Here is a 23,516-nt window from a genome sequence, read left to right as displayed (position 1 = left end):
TTCCTGTTGCTAGTGATGGGGGTATTTAGTACGCTGTAATGAAGATTTGCCATCATGCTGTTTCTATTTTTTTAAAAAGGAACAGCATGAACTAGTCCTTGTAAAATCCTGCTCTTATTGTGGGATTACTAATTAAAATAATATTTTTTAAAAATCTGTTCCTTATTGTGCTTCTGGACCCACTTTGAGATCCATCATGCCTGCGTTACTGACAGTCGAGCCTCACCTGTCTGTTAGATTTGCCACAGCTGCATAAACCATTTGCCCCACCTCCAGTGCTGTTTAGGGGTATTACGTGCATTGTATTGAAAGTCATTCAAATAATAGATTTTGCTCTTCCACAGGATCTTTGAGAACCCTCCCTTAGTATTCATCTGTGTCTCTTTTGTAGATGAAATAGCACTTCAAACACTTGAGGTGCTAACTTTCCCCCATCCGTTCCCTCTCTCCTCTCTCCGCAGGTGCATAGATTGACGGCAAGATTAATAGACTGCTTTATTCATGGAAACTCGAGGTCTGCCTTTGGAGTGTAAAAGCAAATACTTAATGTAAAGGCCCTTGACAAGTTACAGGCGACTACTCATTCTGAACTACGGGAATAGTTGATTAATGGTAGCACTTTGCTTACTGCAGTTTATCTGGAGTGGTGTTTGCTTCCATGTAGGCAGCGCTGCTTTTGTTTCTCTTAAGTGGAGAATGGTTAAAGGCTTTGTTTTATTCTCAACATTAGTCAAAGTGGAGGCGTTTTTAAGGTTTCGCAGGTACTAACAATGTTTGATTTTTCAAACAGAAAGATAGCGCTAAGACAAGGTGTTTTCCTTCACAATACACAACCTGTACCAAACTACAGGGATGCAGCCTGAAGCATCTCTTTCTTTTCTGAGTTTGCTTGAGAAATTGGAGGTAGTGTGTGAGCTGTGCTATGAGCAGACAAGTACAAGTAATCCTACACCTCACCCAGTACTATTCCTTGGAGAACTAAATTCTACAGCAGCCCTCTTACTGGCCAGGAAGCAGTTTTCCTGCGTTAGGAAATGTGACCTTTGTCAGGCTAAAGTGGCCTTCCCTGCTTGCTCCTTTGTTTAGATGTGCTGTACAAATAAACATATATCAGGGGAAGCATGTACATAGCCCCCCCACCCCCCACCCCCACCCACACACACACACACACACACACACACACGCAGACTGTCAGCAAATTTCCCGAATGTCTTTATTCTCTCCCGATTTCACCACCTACATAGACAATGAGCTCCTTGTAGAGTCATTTCCTCAATGACAACCTAAGCACAGTGTGTCACATTCAAGTGTACTAACCCAGATCCAAGTGCCACCTCTGATTAAAGGCACAGATTGTACTTTGTTGGTTTTCTTTTTGCGTTTCAGCATTGTATCTATAAAATGTTTATGAGGAACAAGCCCTGCAATAATGTGGCGCCCTGCAACTGCCAAAGAAAAACAACTTAACGAGCAAATGAAAGAACATTTGCATAAATGAGAGAGATGAAAATGAACTGTATGCAAGAGTGTGTCAGTAAGCCTCTGAACAGCACAGCGCCCTCGATTAACACCGCCGCCTGTTTTCCTTATCGTCCATGGGGAAGGGTTGGAGTTGAAGAGTTTAGAGCGCGTCCTGACAGCTCTGTTGACCTTGGGACCTATCTGGTGTAATCGTTTCAGCGGTGCAGAGAAGTGCAGGCGCTGTCTTACTGCAGACAGAAGCAACTGAGATTGTTGCAGACACCTGTGTTAGGCGGAAGGACACATTGCTCGTCCAGGGAAGAGGAGGAACAGATTGCGGAGAGATGCAGGGGCAGGGGGAAGATAGGAGACTGACATGGAAAAGTGGCAAAAGAGCAATTAAAGGACTTGAAGGAGTGACAGAGAGGATGCTGAGAAAGTGAGGATGTCAAGTGTTTGGTAAAAAATCGTCTGAGAGCTAAGACTGATGACGAGTCTCATATTGAGAAAATATGATCACTGCAAACAGATTGTTGGGATGTGGTGGTTGTAGCACACTCCACACTCACAGCTTATTGCAAATGAGCTTGTGAGTCTCTGCCCTGTTGGAATCTTCATTCATAAACATACATACTGTGCACTTACATAATTGACAACTTTTAATAAACATTATGGTGTTTGTACTGCTGCTTTTTTTGCTCTCTTGCTGTGCTGCTTTGTTGCAGCCTGACCTGAGTCATGTAGTATTTGCATATTGTTTGAATACTCATGTATTACCTGCTGAGTGTAGCTCAATGTGTGAAACCTTAAACTCACATATTGTTGTGTTTGTGGCGTTCTAAACATCTGTGTTTGCTTTAGATGAACAAGCTAATATCGGCCAATGATATCAGCTCGCCAGTGAATATGTCGGGCTCTACTTCTAGAAGGAGTCGTTGCCTCTAAATAAAGAGTTTAAAATACCCCCCCCAAAAAAAAAGCCAAAAATGTAGTAACAAAGTTGTAAAGAATGGATCAGGCTGTCAAGGGTTGCTCTGATTCAGTATTTGATACTGGCCAAAATCCACTGGACTGGAGACTGAGAAAAAAGTGTAATTTGATTCATTATCTTTAACTATCGTGTAAATTTATAACTTTGGCTGACATGCTGTAAACTTTGGGCAGCATCATAAGATGTATCATAAATAATAACAACAAAAACAGCAAAGTGCAATTTTTGTTTCTTGTGTGCAAAGGATAAATAAAAAGAGCCCGACCCAGTTAAACAGTATTGTTCAACAGTATTGTTTAACTGGGTCATGTTACGGACTATGTATTTCTTCCTTTAGGGGAGTAGAATATTTGTTTCACAGTTAGAGCGTGGTGTTTTCTCCATGGTGAATTAAGCAAAGTGCATGTTAACAATGTAGATGTTAAGGAAGTAGGAAAGATTTTATTGGCTCTGTATCATCAGACACTCAAGCCTGTGCTGTTGGTTTTGGTGAGGAAAAACAGGTATCGGGTCATCACTTGGTTAAACCTGACTAACTAGTTAGTTACCTACTGTAGTAACCTTGCATTACTTCCAAGACCCACAGCATTATTTTGGAGGATATACCATTTTGTTGCGTGCATATTTGCATGCTTTCTTTCTTCTGTACAGATATGATTTAGCCGATATGTCAGCTGAAATTTTGTGCTTATTAAAACTTTTCTTTTTTTTAGAAATTGTGTCAGTTTGTGTACTTTAGCGCATTTCATTGTTTACAATGCTCTTCGTACTCTCTGCAGCACGTGCAGCAGAGTATCGCAGAATATCGGCCCATATATTGATATCAGTACTCCTAAAAAAAATGAGAAATCCAGACTTTATTGTTTTTGTTTTTATTGCAATGCTTTTAGTGGAATCAGCATGTGATTCATCTGACAGGTTGGTTTTCATCCTGAAGCAGACTGATTGGAATTCTGAACATTAACATGGATATAGTATATGTGTTGGTCTGTAAGATGAGCAGCCAAATAGGGTTTTGAAATTAAATTCTATAAATTCAAGTGTGATTTTACATGTTTCCACAAAACATTTCTGTGCAATATCAGAAACAACAGTAACATTCACTGAATAATTATGAACTTCAACTAAACAAATTCAGAACTTAAACAGAGTTCTACAAGAATATTGTAAATCATTTTTTAATGTTTCTACAAGAAGTGAGCCTCTTACATTAAAAAGTCACGGAGAGAGAATTTAGTTGATTCATTGAGTTTAAATGTATAAAGAGTTGAAGCTGGCAAAAACTGCCGAAATTTCAGGAGGAAAGATCCCTTTTAATTATGCATCTCATGTCACATAGTAAATGGTTTATTTTCTCTACTTTCTTGAACCCAGTATTGTCCTGGTTGCTATCAGTTTCCATTTAGCCCTCAAAATTGTTGTAAGAGTTAATAAAAACATAATTGCAGTAAATCATTATTTTACTTAACATCCTTTTCATTTTATTAAGAAAAAAACCCACAGCTGCAATGCAGTGTTTCTGATTTACAGAATTGTCATTTGCTGAAAGTGATATTCTCAATTTGTGCATGCTCTCTGACGCTAAGCTCCCTGAAAGCCTGGTTGCTCTCCAGTTTGCCAGAGAGAAAAATGAGGGCATCTGGTTTGGGCTGGAGCCAAATCTGTAGTATCCTCCTCTGTGGACCTTCGCCATCATCATCATCATCCTTTCAGCTGAAAGACAGGAGGGATGTTTGTGGTGTCAAGAGGGAAGTGATCAGGATGGGCTCTGTAGCTCCCTCCAAACCACTACAAGAACATGTCAGTCAAAGTGCCGGCAGGGAGACGCTGCAGGAAACGTGGCCGTAAAATAGTGGGTGGATTTTAAATACTGTGCTGCATCGCTGTAGGTGGACAGCTTGTGATTAGCATGATCAAAGGATGAGAAGTTTTTATTGATCAGCATATGTCATTGTGAACAAATGCTGGATGTCAGAGCATCTTATTTTTTAGTATTGCTATAAATATAATTCTGTATATTCCTTTATTCACTCCAGCTCTTTTCTTCCTTGCTGCTATTCCTCGGGGGCTTTTTCTCGTCTGCCGAGGTGCTGTTTGTGCTCTACCCTCCTCTGAGTTCTGAGTACTTCAGCATGAATATTTCATTGCACACATAGCCTGTCCATATACTCCTGTGCATTAACTCATTGAACAACCTTGTGAGTGCACAGCACACCGGATCAAGATGTTGAGAGTGTTAAATGGCTTAAATGATATGACATTCAGAACCGCAGAGAGCCGGATGTTAATCTAAAGAGATGTGACAAAAATGACCCTGATAAGACATGTTGTAGCTACCAAGCACTCTTATCTCCAGTGATATGGAAGATTTTTTTTTTTTTAAAAAGCAAAAGGTTCATCTTTAGTGCACTCACCAGTATCAGTCATTGAAGCTCCTGAGGGTGTAATATTTTTGATCCCCAGCACTTCCGTCTTTGCAATTGCTAATAACCTCTGCCCTTGTGTTATCCGTGTGCTCAAGAACATTAAGGTCAGCGTTGAGCTGCAATACTGCTGCGTGTTGGAAGCACAGGCAGCATATACAAGAAAGACCTAGCCACAGGGATGTCACCGTGGCCATGCTGGTTTCTTGGAGCTGGAAGTTATTTGTCATATTTGGATGGGAGGGCGAAAAGCTAAATTGTGGTAATGCTAGCAAGCAAAGTCTAAAGGTAAATTTACCTGCTAATTAGTTTAGGATTGTCACAATACTAGAATTTCAAACTTGATACCAATACCCGGGGGAGATACTCGGTACTCTTTTTGTTTCTTTTTAAATAAAGATTAGAACAATACTGGTCCATGCAAATGTATTCAGCAACAGCCTTGTTTATTTCTAGTGTTTCTGGAGATTTGGCACTGTATTTCACTGTCAGTCGAATAAAGTTGGTAAGGTAGCCTGCCACTGTTTCTGTCGAGTTGCCGACAGACTTTTCTCATCTTCAATTTGGAACCTTAACCCTTTAATAGCCAGCTGTCCTGGCCGACATGCCCTTTAACCGCCTTTAACTCCCAGATGCACTTTGCATTGCTGTAATTACGTGACAATTTGTCCCCTTGGAAAAATCCAAATGGTTTCTGAAAGCTGAAAAGTTGCGCTTCACAGCCAGCATAGGGTCATTACGGTAATTTCACTTGGGCTGTTGCAGGAAGCCCGAGAATACTGATGCTTTTGAAACTCACGGGCTGCCGTGGTAAATAAAGGGTTAAGAGAAACAGAACCCTGATTAGACCCAAATAATTGTGCTATCGTGTTAAATTAACACTATGTATTAACTTTACAGATGGCAGGACTAACATTTGCTGCCTAGCTCCCACATTAACCTCATCATTTTATTATTAGCCATAGCTAAATCATTCTCCATAGGGGAAACTACAGAAGGCAAAACCTTTTTGTTCATATTCATTAACATTTCTAGGCTGGGCATTTTCATCATTGGAGTCTATGGGGATTGACTTGCTTTTGGAGCCAGCCTCAAGTGACCACTGAGTGCGGCTTTTAATACTTCCATGTTGGTTTCATTTTACAGCCCTAGAGGTGGCTGCTTATTAAGAAAACTGCCAGTCTTCTTAACAAATAGCCATTACTTAATCTAGTTAGCAGCAAATGCCTATCATATTGTCGAGGTTTCTTTCAGGCTGCAGGGGATTTGTATTGATATATCACTTAGTAGCTGGCCTTCAGATTGCCTTGCTGGAAGTCTCTCTAACCACCATTCATGTGGTTCAGTTCTGATCAGTCACAATAATGATTCACTGATCGAGAGTTCATGACCGCTGGGGGAGTTGCTGTAAATCCTACTGCAGCTTTGAAAAACCAAGAATGTGTCAAAAGCCAGACTCACCACCAAAAAATATTAAGTAAAGATAAATACAGCGTCTGCCAAGGATACTTCTTTGTGCTGCTCTCCTTGCCTCCTTTGTACGCCGCTGAGTAAATACTAAAGTTACTTAAAGGGCCATAAATTTGAGAGAGCACTGGAGGCCAGCTTAGAAGCATGTTGTCTTTTCCCTGTTTTCTGACTGCCTGTACAACAAGGTGATTAAAACCCTGATGTGTACTGCTCCCGTTGCAGTGTGTGATCTCAGTAGGAATCGCATTAGCTGTTCTCTCTGTCTCACAGGAGCCTTGGCAGGCCTTTATCAGCACTGTGTGCTGGTTTATGTGCAAATGCCTGCCTCTGTGTGTGTGTGTGTGTGTGTGTATCAGGGAGGCACTGCGTATCCATTTGTGTGCATACGTAAGAGCCTTGACGTGTGCCTGCATGTGTGTGTTTGTCACTCAGTATTACACCTCACCTCCTTCACATTCTTCTCGACTCAGTCAGCACAAGTCATTGATGCTGTGTCTGCGTCTGTGGTGAGCCTAATACTTACAGACTGCTTAGGCCTCCAGTCAAATAGCTTCAGCCTTTAGGGATACTGCTTTTTTCCACAAAAATGAACTTTTTAATATTTCATTGAATAAAAATCCTGTAGAGAATCTGGTTTCTAAAACTGCTCTTTTGAACATTTCACTTATATTATGAACGCAAATGTCAAATCTGGATTTGGCGACCGATTGCAAGCAGTCGTGGCGAGCAACTGGTCACCTTGAGGTTGAGTGTGCAACACCCTCAACCTTTGGGTGACCCCTTTCGATCGTAAGGTGATTGCACAGGTCATGGGGTGGGAGGCAAACCGTCCCCAAACAATCATAATATGACTCAGACTGGCTGCAGTCACAATCAGACTCAAAGGTTTGCAAATAACTGCCATCTAATTTATAAACACAGATTGGCAGCATGTTGGAATCAGTCTGAGTCTCAGTCTGCACTGATGAGCGCAGACTGACTCAGAGTGATTTCTGAATTTGTGTTTCAAATCTATGACCTTCTGCCTGGACTGAGAAATTCTGTTTAATATGAATTTCTGTGCATGCAGATGGCAACCAATATCTCTGAAATAAGCTGCGTAGTTTTTATGTTATTTATCCCAGTTTAATAGATCACAGGCTGCAATGTAGGACACTGATAAGCATCGAAGTTCAAATACAGATTCTGATTACTAAAAGTGATGCAATCTGAGGTTATTGTTATGTTTTTTATAGCAATTTATCAAATTACATAATTACAGAACATCAACAAGACACACTAAAAGTTAAATTTGAAATATGTATCCGATAGTGAACTGGTGAAATTTTCAGCCCAGTGCGGCAGTACCTCAGCCTGCTGCAGCTCAACCGCTGGCTAGAACCCCGTTTTTAATTGTTATGCATGCTGGGAATTAAGTGCAAATGAGACACATTTTGTCAACTGAGAAAGAAAACTATAAGGCTACATGGAATAGATAATAAAAATTATGATGAGCACCTTGATGGTGTGGCTTTGTAGGTATATTTAAGCCAAATCACAAAAATCACACAAAATAACACTTTATCTTAGAACATTCTGGAAAGTCAAATAAACAAATCTCACTGATTGACCTGCAACAGTAGAACAGTTGTGACCCTTTCTTCCCATTCAGTAACGTGAAGGACTGTGTCTCAGGCAGATGACCTTCACTATCATCTAGAGGCCATGTGAACATCTGTTGGTAACCTAAAGCAATTTTCCATCCAAGGTCAATGTTAGTAGATGTGAAATATGTTATTTTGGTTAGCCCTGTCTAGTAACTCGATCTTCTAAAACAACACTGCGTTTGGCTCTTTGAAGAGAAGTGGCTTGAATCCTTGAGGCCAGCAGATCTAAATGTTTGCAATAGTTTAGATTGTGATCTTTGCTCCCCTTGCTCCTCATGATGATCGGTGTGCTGGATTGCTTCCGTGGGAGCTATTTTTGTTTCTGTTCCTCTATAATGATATAGCTGAATGTCTTTGGTGTAGCCAGGCTGGTTTCTAGAGCGGTGACTTTTTGTTTGGCCTCACAGAAATATCCTCGCTGTGGTGTGGAGGGAGATTAAGACCAAGAGCTCCTGTTTTAAGGAAGAATTAATATACGTCTCTTGAGCCACCCCTCATTTATTTATATTTTGCTAGGAAAATGGGAAATAGGCGCAGTGCTTTATTGAAACATGTCCAAACAAAGATATACTGTAAGGTAAAAGCAGAGTTTGTACAATTCTAACCAGCTTGAAATTCAGTATTTGGTATGATCGCCTTTATTCTTCAGCACAGTCTGAACTCTCTCAGGCAGCTTTCTTGTATTTCTTTAAGTAGTCTTCAGGAATAGTTCTCCGGGCTTCTTGAAGGACATTCAAAGCGCTTCTTTGGTTGTTGCTGCCTTTTGTTCTGTTCTTTGTCAAGATGATCCCACTCTGCTTCAGTAATGTTGAGGTCCGGGCTCTGGGGAGCGCAATCATGACTGATAATGTTCCACTGTGTGTTGTTGTATCAGGTATGCTTTTACTGCATAGTCAGTGTGTTTGGGATCCTTGTGCTGAAAATATGAAGCTGTTGCCAATCAGATGCTTTCTAGATGGTGGATTTTCTATGTTCATAATTCCATCAATTTTGACAAGCTCTCCAACACCACTGGCTTAAATGCAGCCAGTGGTCTCCTGACCTCCTCTGTACATACTGATGTGGATTTGAACCTAAAATTTAAAATTTAGATTCATCACTCCATCAGACCTGTTGCCACTGATTTTTAATTCTTGTGTAATTTGGCATACCTCATCCTTTTCCTCCTGTTTCCTTTACTTAAAAAATGGCATTTTTACTTGAAAATTGACTCAAGTGTGCATCAATTATCAAAATACCGTAAGACCAATTTTCCGTCAGTTAACTAATCAATTGTTTAACCTTCTGCAGTGCTTCAATCTTTCAATTTTACGCTCACAAAACTCCACATTCACACAAATGAATGCTCCATGCCATGTGGGAATTTTGTGAAAATGCAGCATTTACTAGATAAACTATACACATCTGGCTGTGGTTGGCGCTGGAGCACAGTAAGCAATGACATAGACCATTTGCTGCAGCCCACAGAGACAATACTGAATCACTTCTCCCCACTGAAAGCAGCTTATCCACAGAGAACATAATTGATAATGTAAATAGAGAGTTGGATGGCTCCTCCACAAGTTTGTCACGGGCTGTTTACATAATGTTCAATTCTGTTTTTCCTGCGATTTCCTGGACGTTACGCAGAGGCCTGAGATAGGCATGCAGGGGTCGGCAAGCAGGCACATCCACACAAATCCGCTCACGCATACACACACATGCAGCCGAGCACAGCACAGGACACGCTTGAGTTTGCACAAACAGTGGCCGCCTGTCCCTGAGTGGGACGTCCGTCCGCAGAGGGAGGTGTAGGAACAGAAAGGGAGACAAGGGAGAAAACACAGCGACAGCAGCGGCATCTCAGTGTCAGCCACCTTTGCTCCACCACATTGTTCATATGTGGCTTTAGAAAAGAGGTGCAGCAGTTTTTCCACAATTTGAAGGGCTAACATTTAGAGAACAAAAAGCCCAGAAAATAGCAGAATAAACTCCACCTGGCCCCTGAAACTGTTTGACAGCTTTGGTTATCTCTCAGTAATTCTCTGTGTGAAATATTGTGATATTGACCTGTTCGGTTTTCCAAGTAGTTTCTCACCATATCCGTCTGACTCCATGCTGGCTTGTATCTGCTGCAATTTTCTGCATGCAGAGCTTTGTGTCAAGATGAATTCAAACTGACACAAGCACAGTAGGATACTGATGTCTGGATCAACAACAATAGGAATCCATATGAACTGTTGCTTACTTACTTTTGGCTGCTTATAAATGTTGATGTCTGATCTGACTCAGCTTAAGAGTCAAATTTACTAACAGTCCGCACTAGTGAAAAACTCCTTTTTGGTTTTGAAATGCTAAAAGGCACTGGAGCAGGTGTTTATGTGACCGGCCTTTTTGCATATGTTGCCATAGGAGTTTTACTTTTGGAGCACAAAATCTGGGAAGTCTGATAACTTTTTAAAAAAGTTTGTGACAGGCAATTCAGTACAAATTGCACTAAATTTAAGGTAGCCCTGCATATTTCTGTGCTTCAAGAAAATCGGAATTTTACTGAAACAGAGCAGAACTTAGCTGACCTGATCTTAATGCGGAGGTTGAGGGGGACGTCGGGAGAATCCCAATGTAACATTGGTTATTTCAGGCAGCCAAGTCACATTTACAGAGAGTGCAGGGTTTGTTTCTTTTATCTCAGCAGAGTGCACACACAGAGCAAATGTCACGGTTTATTTTTTGTCATGGTTATATGCTCTATTGAAATATCTGTCAAAATGCAGCAATTAATGACTCAGTCAGATCTAAAGTGTGTTAGATTAAAGTCTGATGTCTTCAATATGCAGTTATGGGTTTAATAAATAAGTGCAGAAAATGAGAGCAAAGCTTGCACTTGTGTACTTCGCACAATAACAGCAAGTTCATAAATGCATAGATGTGTCAGGATCTGGTGGGAAATTATGTTTTGTGCTGTTACAGATTTCAGGTTTACATTGTAATAATACAGCCCTTTTCCACACTGTAAAATCCAATTGCTATCCCGACTTACATATAATAGTTAACTTTACTAGGTTATCAAAAATATGCGCTCCCAACTTGTATTTATGAAGTAACATTTACTTCCAATATGAAATGTGCAAAATACTTAGTGTTTAGAGTGAACATTACTTAATTTAGAGTTAAGCTCACTAGCAACAATAAGTAGCCAGCGTCACTCCCACTTTGCATTCAAAGAAGAAGTGAACATGTGCAGTTTAGTCTCTCCTGTTCAGCAACTGAACAGTCCAGCCCAGACCGGTGGCGCGGTGGTCAGCACTACTGCCTCACAGTTAGAATAACATCTAGAAGGTCTGGGTTTGATTCCATCTTGGCCCAGGCCTCTCTCTCTCTCTCTCTGTGGAGTTTGCATGTTCTCCCTGTATCTGTGTGGGTTTCCTCTGGGTATTCTGGGTTCCTCCCACAGTCCAAAGACATGCAGTTACTGGGGTTAGGTTAATTGGATACTCTAAATTACTTGTGAATGATTGTCTGTCCCTCTGTGTTGGCCCTGTGACAGGCTGGCAACCTGTACAGGGTGTACCCTGCCTCTCGCCCTGTGCCAGCTGGGATAGGTTTTAGTTGCATAAACTCATGTATAAGTGTACTCTACAAAGGCAGCACTAGTTAGTACAACTTAAAATACATAGTTCTCTGTACGTACTTGTTTTTTTTTTTTAAGTGCAATCAGTTTATATGCTTTTTTTAAGTAATGATAACTAATTGGATTTTAAAGTGTATGAATCCTGTGCTCCTCCTGAGCTGTCCGATTTATCCAGTGAATGGCTGCCTCAGTACAAGACTGTACACCCCCCGAGCAATTTCTAACTGAGGAGTTTGCCTTTATACAAAAAACAGTGATCTAAATTGACATACTGTTTCTGGAGAGAAACACTTACATAAAACCTGCAGTCACACGGCATTATTTTGATTAGTAGATTGCTTGTCCCTTATCTGGTCTGCTTGTTTTTGAATCATGAATTTAAAATGTTAGTAAATTAGCAAATTGTTAGTAGGTCACCCACAGAAATTTCTTCCTTCATCAATGCATTTTTGTGATTTCCCCTGCTGACTAAATCCGGCCCTGCGTTTTCTAATTGTTTGATTTTACCAAGCCCACACAGAGTGAGCAAGCTTTTGGATTTCTCCACTTGCCATAATAGTAGACAAAGGGCTTAAGTAATAGCTACACTAGATGTCAAAACAGTTCTGCAAAAGCAAAATAGAACAATAATAAAAAAAAAAGTGATCTGAACAGCACAGTTTTCTGCTTTATTGTACTTGTCAAGTAGCTTTGAAAACATTCCAGGCCTATGTTAGAATGGGTAACATTTTACTTACAGTTTTATTGATAATCAAGCATAGCATTAGCTCAGGCAGGGCATGAAGTCACACTCAGGCTCAGTCCCAGGCAGCAGATGATCTCAGTGGTACCACACATCAGCTGATGGCTCAGCTGATAATCTTCTAGACAGCTGATTGGCAAATCTCATAAAGGGCATGCTATTTACATTACTGAGCATCCTTTGCAACCCACCTCCATCGGTCTCCTCCTCCTATGCTGTATAATCATGTTGTTTTCATGCCTGCTCTGTTCTGTACTGGTGATGAGGTGTGCTCTCCCTCCCTCAAACATTAGCAACCAGCTCTACCATGCAAAACATGCACGTGCGCTTTCTTATTCCATATCTACGCTGATCACCGGCTGCTTACAGTGTGACTTTTTACTTCTGACAAGCAGCTTTGGCCTCCGTCTTCCAACATTCAATTCAGTCGGCTGTCAAGTGACAGTCGTCCTTCCAGCGGGTAAAATTGATTTTCGCTTTTTGGCTGGAAACGAGAAGCCCACTGTTTACTTCCATATGAAATCAGCTGTCATATCACTGTTTAAAGAATTACTGCAAATTTCAAATGATAAATGTGGCTGTGGTATCAGTGTGTAAAGTGCTTTGTGCAACAATGGAATGCTTGACAGCCATAGCAGCAGTAACTGGATGGAGGGGCTTAGTGAAAAGTCTATTATCTCACCCGATTATTTCTATCTTTTATGTGCATTCTTTGTCTCTTGTATTGGCTCTGTGGATTTTGTCCCGCCTGATCTTCCCACTAGTTCTCTGCAAAAAAAATAAAAGTCATTTTGAAAGTAATAGAGATATAATCTCCTTGGAAGTTTGTTTTTGGGGGAGCTCCAAATATAAATACATTCTTAGATGTTGACACAAATTTGCTGACACGAGTTTGTGTCCATCCTGGCCTTTTGCTTAGAGGGGACTTCCTATCATCAATTCAGCTTTTCCTGCCAAGACATCTGTGAGAAGAAAGAGGTGCTTTCCCCAAATATCATTCAGAAGCAGACTCGTTCAGTTACATAAGAAAATCCTCCAGCGCAAGTTCAAAAAATGTAAGGTGCGTTTTTTGAGTCAGTGAGTATTGTTTCTACTGTTACTTCTATCAAAAATAGAGCATTACATTCTCACATTCGTGTGACCAAATAGACCAAATACTCTTTGTGTCTTCACAAGAACATTTTCATTGTGCACACTCTGCATCCCCAGCAGTTTGCCCAGCAATTTGCCCGTTCAGCACAATGCATTGTGGGATCCCACTGCTTAATCCTGGGGTTAAAATGAGCATACACTCCCTGCAGCCATAACGAGAGCGCTGTCGTTACAGACGAAACCACCACGTTCTAATTACCCTTCTCTCTTTAAACCCAGTCAATCATTCCTGCAACCCACCGTGTTAAAATAAGACGGGAAGGTGGTGGTGGAAGGTGATAAATCTGTCTGTGTGTGTGTGTGTGTGTGTGTGTGTGTGTGTGTGTGTGTGTGTGTGTGTAAGTGAGTGGAGTGGCCATTGGCTGATATACGCAACATGCAAAGGAGTGCTCAAGGCAGCAGATCACATAGGTATGTAGATATCCACAGCATCACAGAGCCAGAGAGAGCAGCCCTGCAGCAGATGATTTAAGAGCTGGCTGGAGAAATCAATATTTTAGCAGATATAAAACTGAGAATCTCCACTGGAGTTGTATTTAAAATTATGTGAATCTGGCCTGCAGAATAAGCAGCGTGTATATCATCATCCTCTCGCCTCTTGTACCACAGCCGACAGCTATGGTTGCATCTGTGTGTGTGTGTGTGTGTGTGTGTGTGTGTGTGTGTGTGTGTGTAAGGACAGAGAAAATATAATTTTTCTAAACTACTAAGCCTACCAATACTACTACCTCTAATTGCTTTGGGAAATGGCAGTGGAGGAAATTACGTGTATTGATTTACATCTTCGGCAAATGCATTGCATTTTCTGAAAAGTTTATTTCACATCTGCATGGTATACATATTTGATGAAATGTGCTGGATGGTACAGTTCAGGCAGGCTGCTCCAGGTCTGGTGAGTGAAATGTTCAGTTGTTTGTCACTTGACATTAATTATTAGGTGTTTGTGTCTGTGTAAGGCATTTATTTATTTTACTGAAGCTTGGCTAGCAAGCTTGCAAGTGTTAGCTGATAACTAAGAACCCAAAAAATGTCCAAAAAGCAAAACCAATGAATGATGACACAGTGGCTACATCCATCTTCTTTATACAGTCTGTGTAATTGTTTCACAGTGAACAGTGTCTCTCCTTTGAGCTCTGTTTCGGCTTTCACTCTTGAGGAAAACATTGGCCTCTCTGCTTTTTTTTATAGCTGTTTTTGCTGCTGAGGCTAGAAAAAAATCCACAGTAAAGGAGTGGGTCAAAAACCTCTGTGAACTGAAACTACAGGATGGAATCGTGATTCTCTGTGGGTTTGTAACTACAAGCAACCCTTTTCACATTGCTCATAGATCTAAAAAACACTGAGTAATGCAACTTTAAAATTCCTCATTTATTAAAGCTTTAATCTCCTTTGGCAGGAGTGTCTCTGCATGGTTGAATATGACTGTTTGACACAGGGCTGCTGAACTGCGAAGCAAACCCTAGGTGGCACGGTGCTGCAGTAGTTAGCGCTGTGCCGCCTTGCCCGGACAGGGTTTGAATCCATTGGCCAGCTGGGGCCTTTTTGTGTGGAGTTTGCATTTTCTCCCCGTGCCTGCATGCATATCAGGTTAATTGGAGATTCTAAATTGGCTGTAGGTGTGAACGGTTGCCTGCCTGTACGTGTTAGCCCTGCAACAGCCTGGTGATTTGTCCAGGGTGCACCCTGCCTCTCTGAAAGCTGGGATAGGCTCCAGAACCCTGTGCCCCTGAATTGTCTAACCAGAAGAAAGTGGATGCAGGGATAATTGGTGCACTGTAACATGGCAATCTTTGCACCCACCTAGGCCCCACCCTCATTTTAAAGCAGCAGGATTATTTCAGTAGCACACAATGAAATCTGTCTCATAAAACATCCCAAACAGTCCTTATTGGACAGAGAAAATCATGCTCGTGGAAATCCAGAGTGAGAAACAGATTCATTTCAGAGTGGTGCGCTGAACTACCCGTCCTTGCCTGTTGTATCACTTTAGCAATAACTGGCTCAGAGGTGACTTTGTGTGGTCATGTTATTCTCGACAAACACAGCCAAAGTAATTACTGTAGTGGGCTTCGAGGAGACTTGAGCCCTTATCTGAAATGTCTCTTGCACCCATAGCAGGTGCCATACACGGTGGTCTAATAAGTCGCTCTGGGTTTTTTTTTAATACAGTAACAAAACACCTGAATACCTTGATATGGACTTCGTGTGTTTATTTGTTTTAGCCGTACCCATTTCTATAGATAGACAACATAACATAACAAGTTTAGTGAAAAAAAAATGTATTAAATTGGATTTGTCTGTGTTTTTGCGACATAAGGTTGTGTGTGTGTTTGTGCTTTCTAGTACTCTGTGAAAAGTCATGTCCAGGCACTATTATTCTATTTCCCCATAGACACATGCATCACTCAGAGAAACATAGTTTCTCATTTTACATTCAGCACAGACATAATTCATCCCAAAAAAAGGGGGGGAAAAAAAGAGGAAAAATAGTGATGGCTGTCACAGAAATAATCAAACTGGAGGCACTGCATCTCCTCTGAATATTAATTCATCACTTAAAGATCCCTGCAGTGCATTTCATTGATTTGTTTGCTGTTGTGATGTGAGCAATGGACGGTGGAATTGTGCTGAACTGGCGTTTCTTTAAGCTTTTCTATTAGGCCGATATTTTGACATGGAGGAGTGTGTTTGTGTGTGGGGGGTGGGGGGTGGGGGGGGTCTTGGATCATTACACATCTTAACCACAAATGGCCATAAACAAGTCAGAAACGTGGCTTGGATGAGTAAGTTACAGCCGCAATCTCATCAGACATAAATCCTTATCTCTTGCCAACATATTGACAGGCAGAGGATAAACAATTTATCAGCCATTTGAATAAGTAATCTCCCCCAGCTCTATTTTTGTGATATTTACAAATGCGCCTCCCCTCACTCGCTCTGTATGCTCACCTCGTCTTCCCTCTCTCTCATATCTTTTGCCCCTAAACAGAAACCTGAGTAACAACAAGATCTCTCTGCTGAGGAACGGCTCCTTCTATGGCTTGGCTGCTCTGGAAAAGCTGTGAGTACTTAAATCAAGCACTCTTTACTGTTTTGTCCTCCCCAGAGTCCTAATAGCTGTCATCACAGGAGCAGCACTGCACTATAGCTGGGAAAAGGCAAACAGGGACATGGTCGGAATTAGGAGATCCGTGTCAGGTTTTCACCTGTAGGAGGCTTGCCAGACTTTTTTTTTTTTTTTTTTTTTTCCCTTGCAGCCCTTGCGCTTAACCACAGTTGCCACAGTAAATGTCCTAAAAGGGATAATATATAGCATCGTATTAAAGACTAATGCATTGTGAGATCAGGGAGCTCTGACAGTGTGTCTCTGTGCTGAGTCCATGTCAATGAATCTCACACCATATGCAATCTCCCAGAGGGCTGTATTCATGCAGCCTGATGATGGGCTCTATGATAGCTCTTCCTGTGTGCCCCCTGAAGTCAGCTATTGATTGCTTTCACCTCCGTCCAGCCCAGTGATCGCTGCTATTTTACTTGATGGTGACACAGACACTGGCTGATGAGGAAATCAGAAAGGGGGTGAAATCATACAGACTGGGTGGCTTGATAACTCACTCTGTTTCAGTCAGTCATCCCCAGTGTATGTGCGTGCACTTCAACTCGCATGTGAAAGCACCCACATTAAGCTCACACATGCACATACACACACACACACACACACACACACACGCTACATCACTGACTGCTGTGAATATTATTACAGTCAGTTTTGGCCCCCGTCTCCCCTGACTGCTGACTGACAGTTAAATTTAGATTGGAATAATAGCAGTGGTATAATTCTGCCCCTCTTTCACTCTGTTTTGGGTGGCTGTGTCGCCTGGTGACCTACAGGATGGTGTCACCTGTCTCTCTGGGCCTTATTAGTGCCATTAAATCTTTCTACCCACTCTCCAGCTCCACTGGAGATGATTGTGAAGCTTTTAAGGACATTCAGCCAAAGGTTTTTCATGCCTGACCTTTTGGAGCAGCAGTTTTCGTGGCCTATACCTTCCCTCACCTCACTCCCTCGGTTCAGTCTTCCCATCCTTCCTGCCACATGCAGCATTTGGCAGAGATATGCCTGTTGCTAGAAGCTGATGCCAAACCAGGTAGCCTCAGTGAGTTGAAAGTGGCGGCCAGCTGTTCCCTCGTCTGGCACAGCCGACTGACTGCCTTCCTGTACGGCTGGCTGACTGAATGGATCTGAGGGTTGTGGAGAATTGGCAGCTGATTGACAAGCTTAATAAGGCATGTGTATATGTTTGCACCACTCCTGCTGCAGCTGCGATCTCAGTGTTCTTCAGCAAACAGACCATTTGGGGCAGGAATGGAAACATGGCTCCCACAGCAGGAGTTTTTCTATTTTTTTTTCTATTTTGTGAAATAGAAGCTGATTTGTACATCTTTTCTTATTTAACGCTGGATATAGATACGCAGATCATTTTAGTTTCATTCCTTCTTATTCTGAGAGTTATCCTCTCTTCATTCTGATTCAGTTTAGGCAGAGACATGATAAAGACAGACAGCGCTCAGTGAATCCCGAATTGAAATCCAACCCCACAGCAGCAGACAGAAGGTGGAAGATGGTAGAAGCATAACTTTATGAGCTTTACGTGCACTTTTTATGACCTGTGAATCACTGAAATAAAAGGTAACTTAGAAAATGCTTCAAAATAACTGCCCGAATAACTGCTGAATTTATGGCTGCTTGTGGTAAAAAAAATATACCTTTAAAGCAAGAAGTCACACAGATATTCTAGCAGTTGTCTGAAACTATACTCAAGCAAGGCTGTGCTTTGAGCTGAATGTTGCCAGCATGGTAGCATGCTAATAATAATACTAACTTCACTCTAGACTAAATAAACAGTTTAATCCTGGGGTCATGACCCTAGGATGAAACTGTGATCATAGGAGAGCATTATTAGTCTTCTTAGTCCATTTCTCTGATAATAGTATACTTTTTCCTTGTTACTAATCCTCACTATGGGCTGGACTCATATATCATTGTCCAGGTCATTATGATGGAATTTATATACCGCATAAAAAAGCACATCAGCGACTTTATTAGTCCCCCAAGGAAATCCCCTTTGATGTGATTTGCTTGCCTCTGTAGGCCAGATAGAGTCCTTTTAATGGAGGGTCCCTGTATTGTGGGTGATGACCTGAATCCCCCCATATGGACACCAGCCCACTGCCTTCAGCCAAACTGGGTCCCGCAGGAGCAAAGCAGAAACAAAGCCCATCACTGTTCTCCGGTCAGGACACAAAATCTGGTTTTTGCCACTTCATCATGTGTTCCCACCGCAGAAGGCCTCACTGTGTGAAGGGTCTGCGCGAACGAGACAAGGCTGGCATATCATTCTCATGCCGATTACACTCGTGAACTAATATTTTTATAGAAAGATTGAACTCAATTTGGTTTTATTATGGACATTATTATGCTCTATTTATTATATTCTGTATGTAACATGTGGAGAGCCTGAATAACAGATCCAACCACCACTATAACTACAGAAAATACAACAGAAAATAAGTAATTCCTTAATGATAAGGTTGGGTTTTTTCAAGCGCACTTGGGTTGGCTGCAAGCATATTGTTGATGATACATTTCAGAGAGTGGGTATTTTTACGAGCATGACAGTGACAGCAGATTTATCCTTAGCAGACTGTCCAAATGTTTTCTTTACTGAGAGCAGAGGGTCTTTTTTTTTTTTTCTTTTGTCTATTTGACCAAACATTATTTGTCTAGCCCTGAGGTGTTTAGAGGCAGGCTGAATAGACTGAGTGGACCTCAGCTCAGCTCAGGCCAGAGACAGTATCAGAATTCAGAGTAGCATCTGCAATTGCTCATCCTGAAAAGTGGATGTCAGAGGTGTGAGGCAGCGTCCTTTAAAAAGTTTTGCGAGCCCTGTTGTTCGTACTTACGAAGTGACGTTTATTCAGTCTTCTTTGTGAACGCCTCTCCTTGGGAGGTGATTGATGAAGGAGTGGCAGATCGCCGAAGGACACATCCTCCGGCTGGTTGTGCATAAGAATGCGCGGCCGGGTGAAGTCCAGGCTCTGGGAGCAGAGTGCAGGTCGGCGATTATACGATCATAAACCAGACTGACCCTGAGGTTTTCCTCTGAAGGTTAAAGGTTAATAGAAGGGACGGCTGAAAAAAATGAGAGCATTATTATCCTCCTCACAGTCCAATAACTGTTTAAAGGAAAAATGCCTGAGATTATAAATACATGTCAGTGTATTTATAATCATTTTGCTCTAATATTCAAATCATGGACCTTTCCATTACTGATTGACAATTAAATAAGTTAATTTTGTTTTCTCATTGAAACACCTAATAGATCACCAGGTGAAAGACTCAGAGTACATTTCTAGGAAGTGCCACAGCTACTTGTTCAATCTATTTCAATTTGTTAACCATTTATCTGTAATTATTACAAACTTAGGACATAATTGTATTTGTTCTCCTTCAGCGTGTGCTCTAGTTTTCAAGTAAGATAATATTTATTTAGAACTTAAACCACACAGCAGTACCTTACTTTACATTTCCCAGATTTTCCCTTATCACATAAAAGCATTGCTGCACCCCCCCCCCCCCCCCCCCCCCCCCCCCCCAGTTTCTTTTTTGTTTACCTAAGAGAGGACGTGAAGTATGATGAAGCCTTAAATGGATCAAAGCACAGGCTTGAAATATGAATGCTTTTATTGTTATTTTACAGGAGACCATTGCTGGGTCACAGCCGAGGCGAAACATGTGAGCACCATGGGTTTGACCGATTCCCTGACCAAGTTTGGAGAAACGGAGGGGAGACAGATTCGCCCTCTGTCTCCCCTCTGTTTCACTCCTCAGGTTTGGTGATCACAAACTGTCTCCCGCAATTAAAACAAGTAGCAGCCGCGATGACTGTAAACCACAGCACAGTTTGGTTATAATATTCAGTTTCTAACGTGGGAGTTGTTGTTTGCTTTGTTGTGTTATGCTATTTAAAAAATAGCAGGAGAGCAAGAGGGCTTGCATCAGAAGCATCTCTTAAAAGAATTGGCTTCACACTCTCTTTGACTTCTTGCTTTGTTCTAATAGGAATATCTCACACTGATGAGAGGATTTTATTATACCGATGCAGAGCTGTTAAAAAAAAAGAATTATCTTCACATTTCAGGGATCCTCAGAAGCTTTCCCCCCATCTGCTGTAAAACTGCCTTTGTTGCATTTGTGAGATTGTTTTAATTTTGAGCGTTGGTTGAAATAAAGGTGTCTTTGCATATGTGACTGGCTTATCATTACTATTTTTTTTTTTTTTTAAATCTACCTCTACTTTTCTTCTGAGACAGAAGCGAAATCTGAGAAAATCCCAACAAATATCTCATTTGCGCTGCTGATCTACCCACGAGGAGCGAACCTGCATGCTAGCGGTGCTTGAGAAATGTTAAGTCAAGGTTCAAATGGGTTTAAACTGCAGAGGTTTAAACATGCGCAATTTTCATATTCCCCCCCTAAACAAATACCTTCACAATTCATACAAATCGTTTCTAGATTTACATGGCTGAATGGTGACTGTTTGCCAAGAAGGTGGAATCATTTACATGTATTTGTGCCCACAGGTGCTGTGGTGCTTACTGTATGTAATATTTTATAATACAAACACACACACAAGGAAGTCCATTGCCATTTTAAGCTCTGGCAACAGTAGCTAGAAGCCTGTCACAATGCGTACACGCTCACTCTGTTTAATTGGACTGAACCGTCTGACTGTCTGCCTTTTTCCCCCTTCTCGCTAAGCTTTCAACACATATTTATTTACAATTCAATAGGTGGTTATCTGTCTCAGTGAGTGTTATAATTCAGTGGATGTGACCAGGCCTTCCCTCAAAGCATCTGCGAACTCACCCATGAATATTTAAAACGTGAATAAATGGTTTTAATAAACACCATCCACATTACAATCAGGTCTGGTGCCAATATACTGTAGGTTACATTTAGTCAAGGTAATCACAGAGCCGGTTCCAAGTTAGGGTTTAGGGAAGGCTGGAGCCTATCCTAGCTGCTGTAGTGCTGACATGCTCATGTTTAGCAGGCATCCTGAGAATGGGAAGAAAAAAAAAAGTCAAGGTTTCCTGAAGGTCAACAGGATTGGTTTAATCCATGTAGATTAGGGTGGGCTGAAATGACATGTGGACACAAGTTCTTAGAAAATCAGACTTGGCTGATCTGATGCTAGATGCTGCTAGCTTTTTCCACTCTTTGAGATTACAATTACTGACAAAATTAAGCGTAATCCACAAAAGTGTAATGTAAATTTGGAACACTAATTTGTTACGTTCTGTGCACAAGTTAGAGCTGGTTGTGCGTTTGCGTGTGTGTGAAACAGTGGGGTCTGCCTGTTTCAGAGCCCTGTGTGTTTTACTGATTTAATAATAAGAAGTGAGAAATGCTATTCATATTTTCTGTGCTATTGTTTTAATTTGCTGAACAGATAACTGGCTTTTATCCTCTGGGAACCATGAATGTCTGGATCAAATTCCACGGCAATTCATCCAACAGTTGCTGAGATATTTTCAAGTTTTAATACACTCCAGCTTGTCCATCCATCCATTTTCTTCCATTTATTCAATTCAGGATTGCAGGGAGGCTGGAGGCTATCCCAGCTGTCACAGGGTGAAAGGCGAGGTACACTCTGCTCAAAGAGACACACAATCATTCACACCTACAATTTTGAATCATCAATTAACCTAACATATGTTTGGACTGTAGAAGGAAGCCAGAATACTTGGAAAGAACCTGTCCAGGCACAGGGAGAAGATGCAAAATTCACACAGAAACACCCCGCCAGTCTAGCCAGCAGATTCGAGCCCGGAATCTTCTTGTTGTGAGGCAACAGTGCCAACCACTGCTCCACCAATAATATTATTATTAGTCACCCTAATGAGTAGCCAGGTTTAGTAGTAGAAATAATACCAACTGAATACCTAACCTTTTATACCCTCTAACATCCCAGAGCTCTCTTTATTGAGTGACTGTAAGTCTGAGGTTCATCTTACTTTCCTTCTGTTATCTATCAGCCTCCATCATCACTTTGGTTACCTACTCTGGCAGTGGGGAGTTTCCCACAGTTATAGTTCAGTCACACTAGGATGAAAATAGGATGGCAACCTCCTTGCGACTAGGAAAAATCACTGATTGCCTGGTGATTGTTCTGGATGTTTTCACATTTGGTGAATTACTGCAAGAAGTTGCGGCAATCAACTTATCGCCCAGAGGTTGTGCGTGCAGCACCCTTAACTTCCACGTGACCAGTTTCACCTGGTCACCTGGTGGGAGGCAACCTGTCTCCAAGTAATTGCAGTCCAACTCAAACTGACTGCAGTCACTTTCACTCACAGAGGTTCTGGCTGGACTCTGAATGTAAGCACTTAAGGTGAATTCTGGGTTTAATGTGAAGTTTCATGTATGCAGACACCAGATTTGCAACAGATGGGAATAGATTTATGATTTTCACTGATGGATCACAATTATTCACGAACAGATTGCATGTAATTGTTAATTTGACTCCACTCAGTCACAAACTGATAGCAGACTGACTCCGTCTTATTACCGTTTTATTGCTTGGCACACTCAGCACACCAAAGTTGCTTTAAAGACAGAAACTCGTCCAAGCAACCATTTCAAAGGGAAAAAAAAACTTCAATTAATTGCACACGGTTTCAATAATTTTGGTCATGCTGCCGTCCCCAACCAGTGTTTTCCCTAGTGAGACTATAGGATTACTCTACTTGTTGAACTGGTCACCATTTTAGCTACACAGGGAGAGTGATCAACAACACTGTTATGCAATTAACTAGTTAAGCCTTCATGTTCCTGGAAGATTTTGTAGGTGATGGCAGAATGAGCTGAACAGTGAAAGTGCGTTTTATAGGGAACTAGTCTAGATGCAGGTGTTTTAATTGTCCTATAACCCCTAAACTGTACAGCTGATACTTA

At 41.4% G+C, this 23,516-nt stretch overlaps 1 protein-coding gene across 1 annotated transcript in view; it reads left to right on the top strand.

Moving 5' to 3' along the window:
* The window catches only part of adgra1b (adhesion G protein-coupled receptor A1b), a 165,805-nt gene that overhangs the window by 1,735 nt on the left and 140,554 nt on the right, over nucleotides 1-23,516 (top strand). The window contains exon 2 of the mRNA XM_030748152.1: nucleotides 16,485-16,556. Coding sequence (XP_030604012.1) covers nucleotides 16,485-16,556 — 72 coding nt within the window. The remainder of the gene's footprint in view (nucleotides 1-16,484; nucleotides 16,557-23,516) is intronic.

This window comes from Archocentrus centrarchus, chromosome 15, assembly GCF_007364275.1.
Source record: "Archocentrus centrarchus isolate MPI-CPG fArcCen1 chromosome 15, fArcCen1, whole genome shotgun sequence".
In the NCBI taxonomy this organism is placed as follows: domain Eukaryota; kingdom Metazoa; phylum Chordata; class Actinopteri; order Cichliformes; family Cichlidae; genus Archocentrus; species Archocentrus centrarchus.
The sequence above is the reverse complement of the archived record's forward strand: the minus strand, read 5'-3'. Positions and strand labels throughout refer to the sequence as shown.